This window comes from Stegastes partitus, unplaced genomic scaffold (assembly GCF_000690725.1).
Source record: "Stegastes partitus isolate 25-593 unplaced genomic scaffold, Stegastes_partitus-1.0.2 Scaffold1302, whole genome shotgun sequence".
NCBI classification, from domain to species: Eukaryota; Metazoa; Chordata; class Actinopteri; family Pomacentridae; genus Stegastes; species Stegastes partitus.
The window spans coordinates 141,188-159,780 of record NW_007579033.1 but is presented as its reverse complement, the minus strand read 5'-3'; the positions used below and the strand labels follow the sequence as shown (position 1 = coordinate 159,780).

Sequence of the window (18,593 nt, the reverse complement as noted above, 5' to 3'; positions counted from 1 at the left end):
CTTTACTGTTGGTTGTGTTGCGTGGCCAGACTTTAGCTCTGTCCCTGGTTTTACCACGTTATATTCCATTATATTTTGAATTGTCACGTGGTTCCTTAAAAGGTTGTTATTTTCCCTTTAGAGAATTAAACATTTCCACCTTAAATTGATGCAGAAAAGGCACAAAATAGCGCACATATAATCAGATATGGCATCACAGTCCTTTTAAGTCTAAAATAAACAGCTCGGCTACAACAGCAGTGATAGCGATCTGGAGGAAGGAGCACCCATCTCTCAACAGAAAACAGTTGAAAAACATGCACAGAGGATCCTGAAGGCCTCCTCACACGTTTTAGTTTAAGACTATTAACTTCAGGCAGACGCTACAGAGTCTGCAAACACGAGAGCAATCGTTTTAGACCATCATTTATTCCCACTTCTGTCACACTTCTCAACAAGGAGCAGCTCAATCTGAACTCCTAATGTCTCTGACTTCATATTTAATCTTCATGAATCCCTGTCTCTGTTTACCTTAAATATTTGCATAGGTTGTTATGAAAGTGTGATGTGAAGTCCTCCCTTCCTGGTGCTGTCAGACTTCACAGCCAGAACTGAAACACTGACATATTTCACTCTGGTGCATACGTCTACACATTCAAACCTGGGCATTATTTGTATTTTGTACATTTAAAAAAACTATATAATATTAATTTCTCAGCATATACAAGTTATGTGAGCAAAATAAGTGTTTTCTAGCTATGAAAGATTCTGTGCAAAACGAGATAAAATACATTTTGTTGATGCCTTACTGAGGAACTTTACAGCAGCTACATACAACTGAGGCACGGAAGAAGCAGGAAAAGAAACACAGAAGTAAAATAAGGCCAAAAAACAAAGCTATAATAAACAGACATTTCTACTTAATGGAGGAATCTGTGCAATATTATTGTTTTCATTATTAAGATACGTGCAATAGAGTTATGCTCCACATCCAGAGGAATATGTACAATATCAACAATACTTAGGCATATTTCTTTTCTCCTTTTGTTGTGTGCAATATCCCTTATGCTGCTGTGACACTGCAAATTTCCCAGCTGTGGGAGGACTTATGACTTATCTATGTATGTCATGTTTAAGTTGAAAGGCGTACTTTCCTGTGTGTTACTTTCTGTTGTCTCTGTGCAGTGTTTTGTGTTACCTTTCAAGAAATTCCCCAGAATGCAGGAAATGATGGGTTTGAGGGCTTTCTACATCACCTACCTAATGAGTGCCCCTCTGACATTTAAATGACACCTGCTCCCCTGGCAGATTTAGCATTTTGTGTGCAAAATCTGGATTTTCTACGTATGAAAGAATCTGCGCAGTACAAGATAGGATACATTTTATTGATCAGAAAAAAATCACAGCAGAGTTGTCCTCAAATTTATTCACAACCTTAAATTAAAAAAAAAGGCAAAATTCACAGTTGTCACTCAAATAACTAGAAACTGAAAAAGTAATAATAAATAAATATTTGCTAAATTATAATTTAGTGAAATAAGACATTGCTTTTGAATTTTGGGTGAAAAGAATATTTTTAAAAAAATAAACAAAACTGTCCCGGACAAATTAGAGCACTTTGCTGATGAGCAGTGGACCAAAATCAAAATACCTGTCACCAGGTTCAGTAGTCCGACTGAGAGTTACAGAAAACAGGTGATTGCAGTGATTGGCTCAAAGGGTTGTTCAACAAAATATTAGTTCATGGGTCCCATCATGCTTGTTTTTTTGTTGTTGTTTTTTTAAAAAAGTATTTCTGTTGAACCATAATTCAAAAACAACGTCATGATTTTCATATATTTTTTAAAATGTATTATTACTTTTGTTAGTTTCAGCTTATTTCAGTGACAGCTGTTGTTTCCTTCTTTAATGGAAGGGTATGAATACATTTGAGGACGATTGTACAAATGAGGCGCGGAAGACGCAAGACAAGAAATACAGAAGCATTATAACAATAAAGATAAAATAAACCCAGATATAGATCAACTCAGTCTAATGTCAATATTTGTTATGTTAGTATTTCTACTTGTAGAATAATCTGTGCGGTATCATTCTCTGCATCCAGAGAAATCTGTGCAACATACGAATTTTCACATACTGAAGATTCTTTACAATCTCAACAGTAATTATGTGCATTTCTGGGTTATTATTTAGATTTTTCTACTGCTGTGCTTAAAATTTTGCATCCCTTTTGCTGCTGTAACACTGGAAATATGCTCATCTTATCTTACGTATAGTATGTTTTAAATGACAAAGCTTCATATGTGGTTCTACATACAGTATATGGCTTCTCTAGTACCCTTCTGTGCTACTTTCTGTGCTGTCTTATCTTGTAAACAATTCCCCAGAATGCAAAAAGTGATGCGTTTGAGGTCCCAGCACATTGCCTACTGAATACAGGAATGAATTAACCTGCTGCCCTGGCTGCAGCAGTGTTGGTGTGTAGCTCAGTGCTTGGCATCGAGTGTCCAATGAGCTGCAGGATGCTCCGGAGTCCCGCCTCTCCTCACTGTCTATTTATATCAGAGCAGCTCGAGCTTTGACAGTTTACACATGCTGCATTACCAGCACCAGCAGACCAGCAGCTGCACCTCAGTGACTCCACTCTGACCCCCCCACTGCGTTTCAGTTAGTGGGACCCCTGAGGCAGCCTGCTCGAGCCACCTCTATAAATAAAATCTTCCTTTTTTTTTTCTCTTCAAATTGACTTTTACAACATTGACACAATGACAGAAGGGAACAACGTACCTGAAGGTGATGCGGCAGAGAGCACCGTGGTGCCGGCGGAGGAGAAGCGTCCGGAGGAGGCGGCGGCGGTGGAGGAGAAGAAGGAAAACGGGGACAGCAAAGTGAACATCCCGGAGAAGGAGTCCGCGCCAGAGGCAGCAGCGGCGGCGGAGGCTGAGTTTGTGCACCCGGAGGGCGGCTGGGGGTGGGTGGTCATGCTGGCCTCCATGTGGTGCAACGGCTCCGTGTTCGGGATCCAGAACGCCTTCGGGCTGATGTTCCTTTCCCTGCTGAAGGAGTTCGGCTCCGTGGATGACCAGGACCTCCGCTTCAGGACAGGTGAGCGCCGGTTTTAAGCGGTCATATGTGTTTTAATTAACCCCAAAACACATGCGTGGTTTAAGTTAAGTTACACAGCCGGCTTCAGAGTGTACATTTATGATGTTCTAGCGGCGAACGGCTCTCTTTTCCGGAGCTCCAAATCTTGCTCATGGGACACATGAACGGCTTCGTAGGGGGGGATTTGACCCGGCGACCTCCCCACCTTCCTCGTACACACACATACCGTCCTTTTCTTTGATTAAAAAACATTTATTTATCATTTTAAGCTCTGTTAAGACAAACTCCTTTGCCCTTTAGCCTTACTGTACACAGTAAATAAGTTAGTAAGTTAGCTAACATCTGCTAGCAAGCTATACGATACGTCGTTTCCTGGTGAGAAACACAACAAAGATGTGTGACAGAAATGCGAGTCAAACTGAGGAAATTGCGGTTAAATGGCACAATTGCTGGGATAAATGTTTGTTTACTGTCATAGTACTCACTATAGTGGCTGTACAAAAACCAAAAAAAGGTTATAGTTTGTGTCAGAAACCGACTTTGAGGTCCCTTTGTGCTTCTTTTGTTTAAAAATTCACATTCAGTGCATCATTGAATAAAGCAGCTCCACTGTTATGTAATCTAAAGTTATTCAGCACCTCAGAAGTCACTGAGGAGGGTGAACAAAAGCCAAAAAAAACAACAAAAAAAAAGGTCAAAGTAGTAGTTTGTATCCCGCTGTGTAGCACTGTGTTTGTTCATACTACTTGTATACATAGTGTTGGGTGGGTTGTAGGGGTCACAGGCTCCTCAATATGTAGACTAAGTGCATTTATTCCCCCTTTTTTATGAAGTCTTCTGCTTATTTATTCAGATATCAAAATTGCTATCCGGATACCAGCACAACGACAGAATTACAGAATATTCAGTTATCCAGGTCCAGCCCTACAAGTCACGAGATTTTTCATGAAGGTGCTGAACCTAAATGTGCACCAAGGCAGTTTTCCCTGCAAAGTAGCAGCACTTGTCTCCACCTAAACAGTTATGTGTCACTATTTTAAGTAAACATGGAAGCAACATCTTTCACTTAGCTCCGCCCAGAATTATTGTGATTGGTTAAAACAAACAAGCCAGGGCGTTTACCCCCCTATAGCATAATTATAATGAGGCACAGACAGACCATTCTGCTTTCTAGAATGGTCTGGTTGAGTGAGACTAGACATAGTCATGTTTTCTTTGTGTTAGCCAGCTCTACAAAACCTGAAACCCCCAATCGAGGATAGTTGCACATTGTCAACTTTCTTTGTCTCTTCTTTCTCACAAAATAGACAGATAATGAGTTACCGATATTAGTAAAGCAGAACAGGTTGTTCTAGGGAGCTATGCAGAGTGTAAAAAAATTATTATGATAACAAAAGGCTGATGATACACGAGAGGATTTTGGTAGCAAATTGTTAGTCTTGGAAGTAGATTTGTCTATTTTACCACTCAGTGCGCTATCAATGCAGATGCTTATTTATAATGTGGCTGCTGCCCAGTAGAGCTCTTAAACTGTAAACTTCACACATTAAACATGTCATTCAAGACGTGCATTGAGGTCTGACATTGTCCCAATAGACATTTTCTGCACCACCAGTTGAATGCCTACTGCAACTGCATGGCTTCTTTAAGTGGCATTACTAATGCACAGCTGAACAGGTTAGCAGATGTAATGTGTTCACTCAGCTGAGAATCTGTATCAGTCAAAGAGAATATGGTCAGGAGAAAAACTGATGACAGGGTGATGCTTCTTACAGCTGATTTAAATACCTAACTCTGAACAGAATCTCCACCAAAGCAGGTTAGCTGTGCAACACAAGTTATTATGGGTATCTAGCAGGTTTAAAGAGAGCCGCCTTCGCGACATTTTCTACCATATATTGATGCAGTAAGATTCATCAGAATGCCTAAAATGCTCATTGTGATCGACCCCCAAACCCCCTTTTTAATGTACCTTCCCCAATGATTAAATGAAACCCATTCATGTGCTTGTATCATATTGTCACAATACACTTGTGTCTCTTTTATTCCTGTTCATCTGCAATTTCATGGTTTGTCCTGCTTCTTGTGGTGCAAACCAGTAAGTAGCAGTGTAGGATGTTAAAAAGCTTTGACAGTCTATCTTTACACCCTGTCTTTCTATTTTAAGTCTGTTTTTTGTCAACATGTGGGCAGTGAATATGTGAATATAAATGATGGAACGCTCTCACTCTTTTTCTGCATTTACTTCAATTAACAACTCACTGAAAACATCATGTGGATGCTACAGATAGCAAACTGGAGGTTCAGAGTCAAGGAAAAAGTCACATAGGGAAAATCTCTCTCCCCTCTTTGGGTTTGAGTGTGAGAGACATGGACTTACCACATGAATAATGACCCTGTGCTGTTCCGCTGTGATTGTAACCACCTGTTGATGGTGCCGCTGTCTGGCAGATGAGCAAGTAACTGTAGAACTTTGTGAAAACCCCCCTTATTTTTTTGACAGTCTAGAACCTAAACACTTTAGAGATACATTGAATTGTTGACTGCTTTTACCGATATGTGTGAATTGCATTTGAATTTTCAAGAGACACCCTTGACTTTTGCCTTTAAAGACAAAAATGAAGCAGATGTTCCCAGTTAAACAACATCTTTAGAACAGCATCTTATTGTCAACAGCTGGAGTTGCTACAGTGGCCTGTAACTGACACAAGACATAAATTTACACTTTTAGACAAATGCGTAATAAAGAAATAATGTTCAGAATGTTCATGAGAGCAAAATGAGTTCTGTTTGGTGAGTCTTGAAATTCATCGCTGAAGTGCCAGCTTCGATTAAAAACCCAAATATGTCATTCTGTGGGTCTCATTTCCCCTTTCGTTGATTTCTTTTTATCATGAAAATTCCTGCCCCATTTATCTAAAGATCTCTTAGAAAATCTGCTATGATACAATGCATTTATGTATGTCTTTCAGCAAATGCAGCTGTTGTATTATTGCTGCTGTGATAGCGCTGTCTAATAAGCACATACTCTGCTGCAACTCAACCCAGTGTACACACCCACCACCCACTGCTCTCCTCCAGTAACCTAAGTTCATTGGCACTGCGTCTTGACAAGTGACGGCTTACCCCAAGTGAAGCTGAGACAGCTGGACAAATGTGGGAATGTGGGGAGGAGGAAATGACACTCAGGCTTTACTTATGCAACTTCCGCCAAGGGTTTCACTTCTTATCTCTGTGTTCTGTTATACCTTCATGCAAAAGCATGACTACAGTCTAATACCAGAACTCCTGAATGGGATGCATGAACCTAGATTGATCTTGGTGATCACTGGGGAAAGAAACAGAATTTAGAAAAACAAACAATTTAAAAAAAAAAAAAAAAAAAAAGGTAATCTCTGAACTCTCCATTAAATTACAACTGAGTAAAGCAAAGTAGTGATTTTTTTTTTTTAAAAACCACGAGGTAGAACACATTGTGCCTTTTGAGTTTGTTCAAATTCAGCATGTTGTGTAATCACTTAGGTCTCTCCAGACCTTTGAACTTGGGTATTTTGGCATCGATTTGGCCTTGATGAAGTCTTGGTTGCTTCTGTGGTTGGAATCAGACCCACAGTTCCCCCTTAAGACATATAATGTATAGATCCACGTCTGCTCCTGCTTACTTTGAGCCAAAGCATCATCTTACTTTTCATTTTGCCGGCTCATTTTTGACAAAAACTCCACTGTTTCTGGTTCTGTGTTTTATTTCCACTATTAATCTGATTTAACTCTGGAGCTTAAACATCACACCTGAACCAAGTTGTTTCGTTTTGTGTCCCTTCATTCTATCACAAGCCGGCACTTGTGAGACAGATTCAGTTGGTTGGATTCTGGGGTTGAGAAATTTTAAACTAATAGCATTACAGTATCCCACAAAGTCTATTGTTATTGGACGATTCTTCACCTGTGTTGATGTCGGTGTTATTGCTTGAAGTAGTTTGTCTTACATGTAGTGAGGTGCAAAGCAAGAGGGAGGAGGTCCGGGCGGTGGATGGGCATGCAGCGAGTTCATGTCCAGTTTAGGAAGCTGGAATCACAGAATTGGACTTTATTTCTTAAAACATTTCTCAAAGCAATTAATCGATTATCAGAATAATTGGTAAATAATTTAGTTTTAGTTGACTAATAGTTGCAGCTCTACCTAAATCGTTCTTTACTGATCAAAGAAAATGATAGCGCAGAACCCCAGCTATTGACCTTTTTAACCTTTTTAATGTACTTGTTTTTCCTTCCACAATGCAACAAGATTGCTGATAGTACAGTTAGAAATTGGAGTCAGCTGGAGCTGGCAGGAGACAGCAGACACTGACATCACTTTTATTATACTCCTCAAAATGTTTCATACAACCTTTTTCACATATGTTGTAGCACTCCCCCAAACCTGTAAACAGACTGTGCATTTTCTATATTAGCTTGTAAGTTTCCTTTAAGTTTTTTGAAATGACAAACCCTACGCATAGTTTAGTTTACATAACCATCATCTTTTCCTTTATAATACCACCGTTGGTACAACAGACATTAGATAATATTGGACATAAAAAAAACATTGTTATTAAAGGTAGTCCAGATTTACAGAACTGTCAAGTATCAATGTCTTGTCTGCCATTTGGATTACAGCCATGTAAGTTTATTGTAAATTTAACATGATTAATATAACAACATCATGGTCAATTTTCCTGAATTCATTACTTAAGCTAAGGAAAGCTTTATTTTTAACGCCTAGCATTTTGGAGCTTGTGATTTGCCTTTGGCGCTGAAAATAAATGATCTATACAGGAAAAACACTTGTATAAAGAGTTGTAAATTCATTTTCATTATCTTTGTGTTCCCTTCACATTTAGTTGTCTTTTCCTTGAATTCAGTCATGTTTTGGGACCTGGGTTTCTCACCTGAAGACCGAAACTTATCTGCTAGGAAAACTCCATTTGCAAGAAGTTCTCTCTTGTTTTCTTTTAATGTTATCTGTGTGAGAGTTGCATAATTTCCAGCTGTCACCTCCTTTCAAACCTCTTAGTCAATATTTCTTCAGTCACTGGGGCAGAATTCCAAGAAGTTCAAGTCAGGGCCATTGTGGTGTAGTAGTTTCCTGGGTCATTCTTCTTGGTATTGCCGCATGCTTTCCTTGGCAAGCCCGTCAGGCAATCATTTTTGCAGACATACCAATCGAATACAAAAAGCTTACTCTTCTGTAGTATTACATGAACACCTTGGCATGAACCATAGCCCTTCCCTGAGTATGAAGTCTACATCAGTATTGTAACCTCTGCAAATGAGAACAGTGCATTTCCTGCTCTACCTTGTTTTTCCTGCTCCAGTCCAGCTCCTGACGTGAGCACACATTCATTTCCTGAACCTGCTCGCCTGTTCATGAAGTGCAGCTTCAACCGAGACGTCCACTCTCCACAGCAGGTCTTCCTGTCGTAACAGTGGAGCTGAGGAGCGTTAATTGGGTGGTTGAGTGGTTTTGGAGTTGGGACGTAGAGGAAGTACCGAGGATAGCAAGAGGCGGACGGAGAGCTCCGTTGCTTTGACAGGCTGGATGAATGGCCAGAAAAACTTGATAAACATCATGAATCATTATAATGGGATCCCCTTCCTTCCCCCGTTGGTATTTTTGTCTCAGTGAGTTAGAGACACAAATAGGGATTTTTAATTGGCAAGTGCAAATGAAAATATAACAACCTCCATTTGGTATTTGCTGTAACCAACTTTGTAAAGACCTTTTTTAATTCTCTAAAAGATGATTGACAAATAATTTGATCACATAATTTTTTATAATTGTATTCACATGACTGAAATTCATTTATTTCAAAGTTACATAGGAGTTGTGTTGTTTAAGTTGATGACAAAATAGCAAAAAGAAAACATATGGCAAAGCGTTTGAGATGTGGATTAATATGGGCAAGATATGTGCATTAGTCTACTGAAACATGGTGTATGGTTCTTGATGAGCAGCTTTCATAGAATTGAATTGAGTAGCATCCTTAACCGCAGTATGCAGTTCTCAGTACATCTATGGTGTTTGTTGTGGCCTGAGGACGAATACGGAATTGCATTATGGGAAGCCAGTCTCATGACTGAGGCTTCTGCTTCTTTGGTTTTGAAAAGTCCTTATTGTTGTTGTTTGTTTTTTTTAATCCCCAGATATTATAGAAGTGACCAAACTAAAGTTCCTCTTTAAAGTTGAATGCCGTATACAAGTTAAATTCTTTGAATCAGATCAAAATTTTTCTAACTTTGATTGATTAATGATTTGACCGCATGTGATTTGATTGTTGTCGTTTTTTTAGAGATTATTGTCAAATTGTTGTTGATTTAAGTCAGTTGGTTGAATTGAAAACTGTAGTTTAAAGATGTAACATTGGTCTCTGGGAACTTGTGATTAAAAAAAATGAGAAAATTAAAATGTGATTAACAAATTTATTGATACAGAAAAAAAAAAAATCTCTGCTATAGCCATAGCAGTTTTCATGAATATATGTTAAAGCTTAAGTGCGGGACTTTTACAATTAAATGAACGTCTGTTACATTCAAACCCTTACCAATCAGGTTCACACAATACTAAGTAGCACTAACAGAATTTAGTTCACCTTATGCCTACTTGTGCATTCTTTGTCCAGTATTTCCCTTTGCATTTGTCTGCCTTCTTGGCACAGGCGAGGTCAGACACACTGTTTTGAAAGAGGAACTGCCTTCCACATCCTGACTTAAGACCTCACTTAGCTGAGTTTATTTTAGGCTATTTTAGGCAGTTTCCCTTCCAAGAACTTTATAACTGCTGCCTTCTGCTGGTCCCTTTATCTGTTGTCTGCTCATATGGCTTTGTAAGGCAAATATAAAGCAGATTCTTGTGAGATGTATACACACACACATATTTTTATATCATCTTTTCTATAGCTAGCTTTTTTGGCATGTTTCCTATCACATAGTACATATTTAGGGTGTGTCTCCAAAATATGAAGATCGATTTTGGCACCAGTGGGACTTTATCTGAGACAAGTCAGGAACTGAACCGTCTATACTTAAGACATGACAGTAGTTTTACTTTTAGTGACACTGTTTAATCATGAGATACTAACACAAATAATTGTAATCCAACAATAATGTGGTACTGCATGCTACCATGAGGCTTAGTATACACCTGTGTTTATACTATGATGAGTCAGCTTGTTTTGTGGACGATTCTATCTGGTTTAATTCTACTTTGTTTAACCCACATGGGTACAGTTTAAATAGATGTAGTTAAAAGGTGCAATCACAAAGACCCAGAGTAAACATACCACATAATATGGAGAGATTAACAAATCAGTAGTTACTCATTTAGTGTTTAAAGTTTGCTGGGCAGTAACAGGAAGTTTTTTGGAAAGAGTGCTCCGGGCAGTGAAAACAGTTACTAGATAATTCTCAGGCTTCAAGACTGTTTGTAGGGCTGAAATGGGGGCAGTTACACATTAAAGACCCATGAGTGCGCTGTGCTGGGAGACTCAAGCACACCAGCATACCAGTACATGCTGCAACATGCTTCTTTCCCTCACATTCAAGCTCACATGCTGTTGAAGCTGCATCTGCTTAGACACATGAAAACACTTCATTCTGTCATAAACTGATGAAATAACGTGATGGATGTAATACTGAAGTTTAGTATTTTATGAACTTCCTTGTCCTTGTTTTGTTATCAGAAAACTAAAATGTGTTGCTGAATCTCAGTCTTCTTGGTCATGGTGAGTCTGTGGATTTTAGTATATGTGCCAGTGTGTGTTAATGGACAAGAACTCATCTGTTACAGCATGGCTGTTTGTGAAAACATTTAAAATTCCTTCAGAAATTAAAATATCCCTCGAGTTCTGTTTTAATGAAATGAGTATGGCCCACGTGTCCTTTCACTTCAGGGACCATGACTTGGTTGTTGCTGAAGGATTCATGCTGGAATCTGAATGAAGAACTGTTCAGCTCGCCTAAGAAGAATGAAAACCCCAGAATATACATGCTTCTTTCTGATCTAATGTATATTTTTTTGCAGCTTGATTGTTTTAATATTTCATCTTAATTGATTGATACCACCAGTTTTTATGATTTAATCTCTATTTCCTGCTCTGATAAAACAGCAAGTTAATTCTTTATAACCCCACACAGCTCACCGTAATAAACGCTAAGCTGGTTTAGGCTGTGTGAGTCTATATGATTAACCATAAGGAGATTTAAACATAAAAAAGCACAAGCTGCAAGGCACATTTTTGTCTCAGCTGGATACCTACAGTATTAGCTTGCTTTTCACTTTTTGCTGACTGGCCAGCCCAACTCTTTCTGTTATCAGGTAGTTCCAAGAAGTAGACATTCATTAATTTCCCCAATGGGACATATTCTATTAGGAGCAAGTTTGTCGTGGCTAACTTGTCCAGCTCCCACATGGCAGCTTTTTTTTCCGGTGCCAAAGATAATGCCCACAAAGGTAGGAAATATAAATGACAAGCAACCAATCACAATGCGTAATGCTGGGGCGGGACAGTCCACTCCATAGACTGGCCTCAACTGTCAGGTCAGTGGCCTTCACATCTGTTACAGGCTCTGGTTGCCTCCCTGTGGGAATGCCAGATGGGGTTATTCTTGGGCCTCGTGCCATAAAAGCCACTTGCCTGTCAACCAGTGTCAGACCTGCCAAAGACCTTTGGACTAAACAGAGAGTTTAGAGTCCTTGATTGTGCTGTTTTGATGGCTCTGAAGTGACCTGGGCATACACGGGTGACTGACGTTCACGTCAATAACAAGGCATCATCTAACTATATTTTGGCTGAATGTTGTTTTCACTCAGTATGAAAGAAAAACATAAAGGGAAGCGAGATATACGAAGCCAATGTTTTGACCGTCAACGTGAAACTGACACACTGACTGTAGAGTTAAGTGGAAAATATTGTTTTAGTATCACTGCGTGTGAGAGTCTTTCATAGTGAGCGTGAGGTAGTTAGGATTTGTGTTTCATGATCACCTGCAGACTCAGGATAAGACGTCACTCCAGTTAGACCAGTCATCAGTTGGAGTTTGACCTGCCTTTGCCAAGAGTAGATGAATTGTGTTTAAGTGGAATAGAAATAAATCCACTAACAAAACATACACTGTAACTTTTAATATCTTGTAATAGATAATAAGTAACACAGATTAATATTTTAGACCTCATATCTGTCCAATAAATATGACTTTGCAGCCAGCTATAACTTCCAGGAGTCCCTACAGGTTGTTTGGCTGCTGTAGTCCAGTTAAATGCAGTTCCATATAAGATCTGTACAGGAATGCACTTAATCTAGGCCTGACTGATTATTGGATCCAATGTTTCCCATTTTTCCAATTGTCAGTATAGTTTTTTAACCTTTTTACGACAGCATACTTGTAAATATTTGCTGCTTTGGCTCTGATGCAACCGGCTCTCTCTATCTATAGTGGAGTTTGTGTTATTCTATAATTTTGTCACCAAGATTTGAATTTTCCCCTCAAATGTATCAGTTGCAAATATCAGTTTTCTGTGTATTGTTTAGTATTGATATCAGCCCTAAAATCCATATTGGTCGACCCCTAGATCTGTGTCGGCTAAAATATTTTAATCAAAAATAAAAAATAAGCCCTTAAGTCCTGCATTAAAATGATTCAGTGCAATTTTCTCTCAAAAGCAGCCACTGTGGCATATTGTAAAGCGGCAATTACATGATAAAGTTTACTGCCATTTTATTGTGTGACAATAAAGGAGAGAGATACAGAAATGTCAGTTAGCTATCATTACACCCATAAACTGCTGGTCATCCCGGATTAGGTAAGGTGTAGCAGCAAAATACTTGCATGTATTGGACTGACAAGTGGAGCATTTTACGATCCCTTTAAAGTTTGAAAGCATATTATATACTAATATTTGACTTTTACTGAGTAAGATTTTCAACCAACATTAGTACTGATCATAACTACCAAACATTCATTCATTCAGGATTTGAACCCCTCGAATGCCAGTTTGTTCATGTGATTTCTATGATTTTTTATTTTCCATAACCTCGGTTGTAAGTGATTTTTTTTTTTGTTAGGCACAATCTGGAATGCATTAATGATGAGCAACAACACTAAGTCTGACATGTTATTATTGTTTGTTCAGTGTCAGATAAAAACAAAAAACCCACACCAGACCTGAAGGACAAAATTGTCCTCATAAAAAAAAATGCCATAAAGATATTATAAAATATTACTATTTTGCACTTACTAGCTATAGTTTTTAGCCAACATCAGTCTTGATCATAACTACCACATATTCATACATTTTCAGGATTTTAACCTCTTAAATGCCAGTTTGTTTAGATGATGTCACTGTTGTTTCTTGTGAAAAAAAAAACGTACAAACAAAATACACACACACACATAATAAATAAATAAACACACATGATATGTATATATATATACACACACACACATAATTAGTCATATGTGGATTTGTTGTTATTATCACAGCCTTGGTGTGCTTGGTCTGCAACAATGTTGAGGTGGGCGATACGTATCAGAGTGACATCCACATGAATAGCAAAACTCAAGGTTTCCTAGCAGAACTTTGTACTGAAACGAGATGATCAGTGATATTCATGTCACCTATCTATGGTTTTTATGTTGTCGCTGATAAGTGTATGTCTCCTATTAGACTGTTTTTATACATTTAAAAAAAATCACAATCCTGAGTCAGTACTATACATCCTACAGACCTATAAAGTCTAGAGTCAAGAACCCGAACAGCTGACATGTGTAGGCAGCTTTGACTGTAAAAAAAAAAACAACTAAATGACATGGATCGAATCACTTCAAAAAACCTTGACAAGTTATACGCATACAGGTTAATATTTGACAAGTCTTTTGATCTCCAGGCATGTGCAAGCTTGTGTCTGAGTGTAGGTGAAGGTTGTCGAGAGATAAAGTCTAGAACAGATAAATATGCTGGAGGCAGAGCACCACTTCAGTGGCAGCAGGATGACCAATTGCTTGGCCTCCTGCACATGACATGCATCATCAGCCCACAGCCTGTAAGGCACATGAGCAAACAGCTGTGAAGTCCTCAGGCAGCATCTGGCTGATTGACAGAGAGGCATTAAAGCGAATGTCAATACGCCGATGCACCAAGATAATAAGCAGTCAATACAGTCATTAAGCTCTTCTACCACATCTAGGTTACGCACATTTGAGGTCTCTCAATGCATGACATGCATTTAATTATTCCTGCTTTACAGTTTCGCCCTTTTCACAGTAATATGCGTGTGTGAGAAATTCATATGTACAGTAAAGATACTCTGTCTACTACCAAAACAACTGATGCATCCATTCATTCCTATTCTATTAAATTCGATTTTGTCAACCTTACTGGGGGAGGGTGTACAATCTGTTTGTTTACTCACTTCTGCAGCCGTGCATGGATTACACAATAAAACAAAACAATATATTGACCTAAAGGAAATCCAATTTCCTAAAGGATAGATCTCAACTCATTAAGCACATCGTACATCACAGGCAACTTCATGGAAAACCACACTACCTCGATTACAAGATTCAGACATCAAGCCATCCAAATCAGCTGTATCATCTCGCGTAGACAGCTTGTCTTTTAATGCATCGTTGAGGCCTCTGTAGAAAGCGCTCTGTAGTGCCACTTCTTTCCATCCACTCTCAGCAGCCAAGGTCCGAAACTCCACGGAGTAGTCCGCCACACTCTTCCCTCCTTGTTTCAGAGACCCCAGACGATCTGCAGCCTCTCTCCCATGCAGTGGATGGTCAAACACCTTCTTCATTTCTGTGACGAAAAGCTGATATGAGTAACAACACCTGGATTGTCCCTCCCATATTGAAGCTCCCCAATCTCTCGCTCCACCACTCAACAAATAAGCAATTTTCAACCTTTCTGAAGAATAAGACAAAGGTTGTACTTCAAAAACTAATGATACCTGGGTCAGAAATGCTCTACAAGAACTCAACTCCCCAGAATATCGTTCGGGAGTGGGAACAAATGGTTCACAAGCGGCGACAGAATTAGGTGTCTGCACTGGGTTGGAAACTGAGCTAGCAGAACTAGTAGGAGCCTGGGCTCCACTGGGGGAGGGACCAAGCTGAGAAACAAAAGCAGAAAATTGGCTTGTTAGCTGAGACATTTGATTGAATGCATTGTTGCTGTCTGAGAGAGCCTTCAACAACTCATCATGTTGATTTAGTCTAGAGCAACGGCTCTCCATTAAACTATGAAACGCTTGGTCGGTGTCAGTCATTTTGTCTGCTGAGCTCATTTTGGCCGGATTGTAATGTCACGGTTTTTCCAAACATAGGCTCAAGTGCAGACGGATGACTCGACCACCAAACAGTTGAAAATCAATGATAATATTTATTCACAAATAAACACTAATTGTGAAACCAAGTAACAAACAAGGCAGCAATCTAAACTATCACTAACAAATACTTACGATAAGGAATTTTATCAGAACATCCTCTAGAGGACATATCTGATCAGTCTGGTCTGTTTATGTCTGTAAACAGCCATAGCAAGCAGCGACAACATTATATCCATATATTTTGAAGTATGCATTTTGAATTAAAATGGATTTGAAAGTTTATATCAACATTTATTTGGCACCAGATAGTTTTGCTATGGGCCCAAGTTAGGAAAGATGTGAAGGTCAATTGATGCTTTCAATGTTTTGATGTGTGTGTGTACATTTTTATGTATTTGTATTGAGTTAAAGTATTCCATAGTTGTCATCTGACACCCGGGGGGAAAAAAAAAAAAGCCTAGAATCTTCCTACAGTTATATTTTAAGACAAACCGGAGTCCAGGTTTGAATTTTACTTCAGTCAGTCAAGTTTAATTTTTTATTTTAATTTAATTTAATGATTTTTAATTATTTTTTAAAAAAAGAAAACAAGTTTAACATCTATTCCTTGTATTTCAATTATTTTTGCACCAGTAAGGTTATTTATTTCTGTTTATGATTCAGAGGATTCAAATGCTTTATTGTCATATTTAGCAAAAAAAAAAAAGAAAAAGAAAAAAGGTTATCAGTGCAATGGAATTTTTAGTTCTCTTCATCTCCACCTAGAGCTGTGATTAACCTATTTTACTGATTATAATTTAGACACACACTGCATTGTGAGGATAATTTTTTTTATACTTGTGTCTGATTAGTTCATACAGATAATAAACATGTTGTGCACTAAAGACAACAAGCTCTTGCAGTGTAGCAGTACACACAGTTTAATGTATTATTTAAAGAAATATTAATCACAGTTTTCTTGTTTTGCCATGAATTGCATAAAAGATCAGCAAAACACAGACATGCAGATCGATAGGTTTACCTAAGCATGTTCTGAAGCCACATTTAGTCAGAACAAAGTTATTGGTTTAATGCTTTCATTCCTTATCTAAATTCAGATACCAGTTCAGACAAGCAATTCTGGAGATAAGGAGTTAAGACTCAATGATGGGTGTATCCAACGGTGGCTTATTGCCATTTCCATACTGTGCTTAAGAAGTGGGTGGACAGAAATCTCCCCCAATCACCAACTCGTCCGAGGACACCACCCCTCTTTCTTTCCCTCTGACATGAAACACAACCCCCATTTAACATTTTACATATGGACATCCACTGCAGAGGGAAGTAATTCCAAGTAAGCATATGATGTGTTTTCTCTCTGTTTTATGCATAGCCATAAATTATTCTGCGGCTGCTCCCCAACTTTTTTACTGTGTCAACAGGCAGGAGTTTTCACTTCCTGCTGCATTATGCCAGAAAACACAGAAGGACATGGGCTTGAACTTACGATGCAAGCACACTAAAAAAATGGCATTTTTTTAACGCCTCGCCCCCTCCACAGCCCCCCAGTAGAGCAGCCCAGTACAAATAGCTTCCAGCTGTTGTAAACTGGAGATGGATGAATGGTTGTGATGCTATATGGTCCACTTAGGTCCAGATGTATATCTTTAGTACCAAGAGGCCTGGATCAGGGCTATGACTGGGGCCTTTGTGACTGTACAGAACCAACTGTAAAGCCATACTTCATAGTTTTGTACAGTAAGAACACTGAAAATCTTAAGTTTGTCAAGCTACTGAAGTTTGAGCTGAAAATAGCAGCAGGAATTTCCTCAGGTGCTTCCCTGCTGAGAAAAAGTCAGGTTCGCCTGCAGGAATCTTTGTTTTATAACATTCATTCAGGTTGCAACTTTTCCTTGATCTTATTTTAGGGGAAATTATAGTAAAAGATGCCAAAACCGTATCAGGCCAATGTAGAAGGGTCTGAAAACCTTACACTGAACACAGAAAAACACAGGGCTCTGTGGATGTTTCTGAAAGGATATGACTTTGCATTTTTTATAGGATGTAGCAGCTGGTTACAGATTGAGCTGTAGCACCATGTTAATGTGATTATTCTTGAGCTTTGTCGAGCATAGAGGGTGGACATTGCACAAGATTTCTGAACAATTTACAACTTTCCACTGTGTTTTGGCATCATCAGTGGAAAGTATGTACAAATCAAAGCACTTCCAATGTCCGGGTACTTCAGAGAAAATTCTTTTGATGATGAATTATACAAGTGTGGATGAGAGAGAATCTCCTTGTACAGTCTTTCCTTAAAACAAGCGTTGGTTTAAGCACGTTTTTTTTTTCCTGGCGTTTGCAGACAGGTCTGCACATACTCTTGCAGACTGGGGTAGATGATAAAATTACATCACACATACCCTTATGGACATGCAGATGTGGAAAATGTGGATTAGCCTTACTGCACACAGGCAGTCCTTCATTTTAACCACAGGTATGCTGCTTTTTGATTTAGACAATCTAGAGCAGGTGCTAAAGCAGTTTGTTAAGCCATCAGGTTAATATAGACAGCCAGCATTTGTGCATGGTCAGGAGACAATTAGCTGTGGATGACTACCTCCCATGGATCAGGCTTGAGGGCCCTTAGTTCCCCATCGAAGTCTATCTTAGTGAAGCTGAGCTGCCAGAAGAGGAGCAGTAAAATATTGGATTCCATGCTCCGAGACACGTGAAAAGTCGGATGGACACGCATAGAACGTGGCAGCTTTAAACGAACAGCGGAAGGATTGATAAGTTTCTCAATCTCAAAAGGCCTGATGAAATGTGGAGCCAGCATCTTAGACTCCACTTTAAGTGGAAGGTCCTTGGCTTTCAGCCAGACCTTCTGTCCAACCTGGTAGGTGGGTGCCGGAGAACGGCGCCGATTGGCCTGCCTTTCCATTCGGAGATTAGAGCGACGAAGGGAGGCCTGAGCCTTCTTCCAAATTCTGCCACACTTCCTGAAAAAATGCTCGACTGAGGACACCAACAGCTCTTGCTCCTGGGAGGGAAACGGGGGGGGGGCTGGTACCCTAGAGAGCATTCAAAGGGGGAGAGACCCAAAGATGAGTTAACTGAGGAATTGTGTGCGTACTCTACCCATGCTAGTTGCTTGCTCAA

General features: G+C 39.2%; 1 protein-coding gene across 1 annotated transcript in view; it reads left to right on the top strand.

Moving 5' to 3' along the window:
• The first annotated feature begins 2,587 nt into the window (after positions 1–2,587).
• slc16a10 (solute carrier family 16 member 10) overlaps positions 2,588–18,593 on the top strand; it is a 43,250-nt gene continuing 27,244 nt past the window's right edge. The window contains exon 1 of the mRNA XM_008298290.1: positions 2,588–3,084. Coding sequence (XP_008296512.1) covers positions 2,745–3,084 — 340 coding nt within the window. The 5' untranslated portion in view covers positions 2,588–2,744. The remainder of the gene's footprint in view (positions 3,085–18,593) is intronic.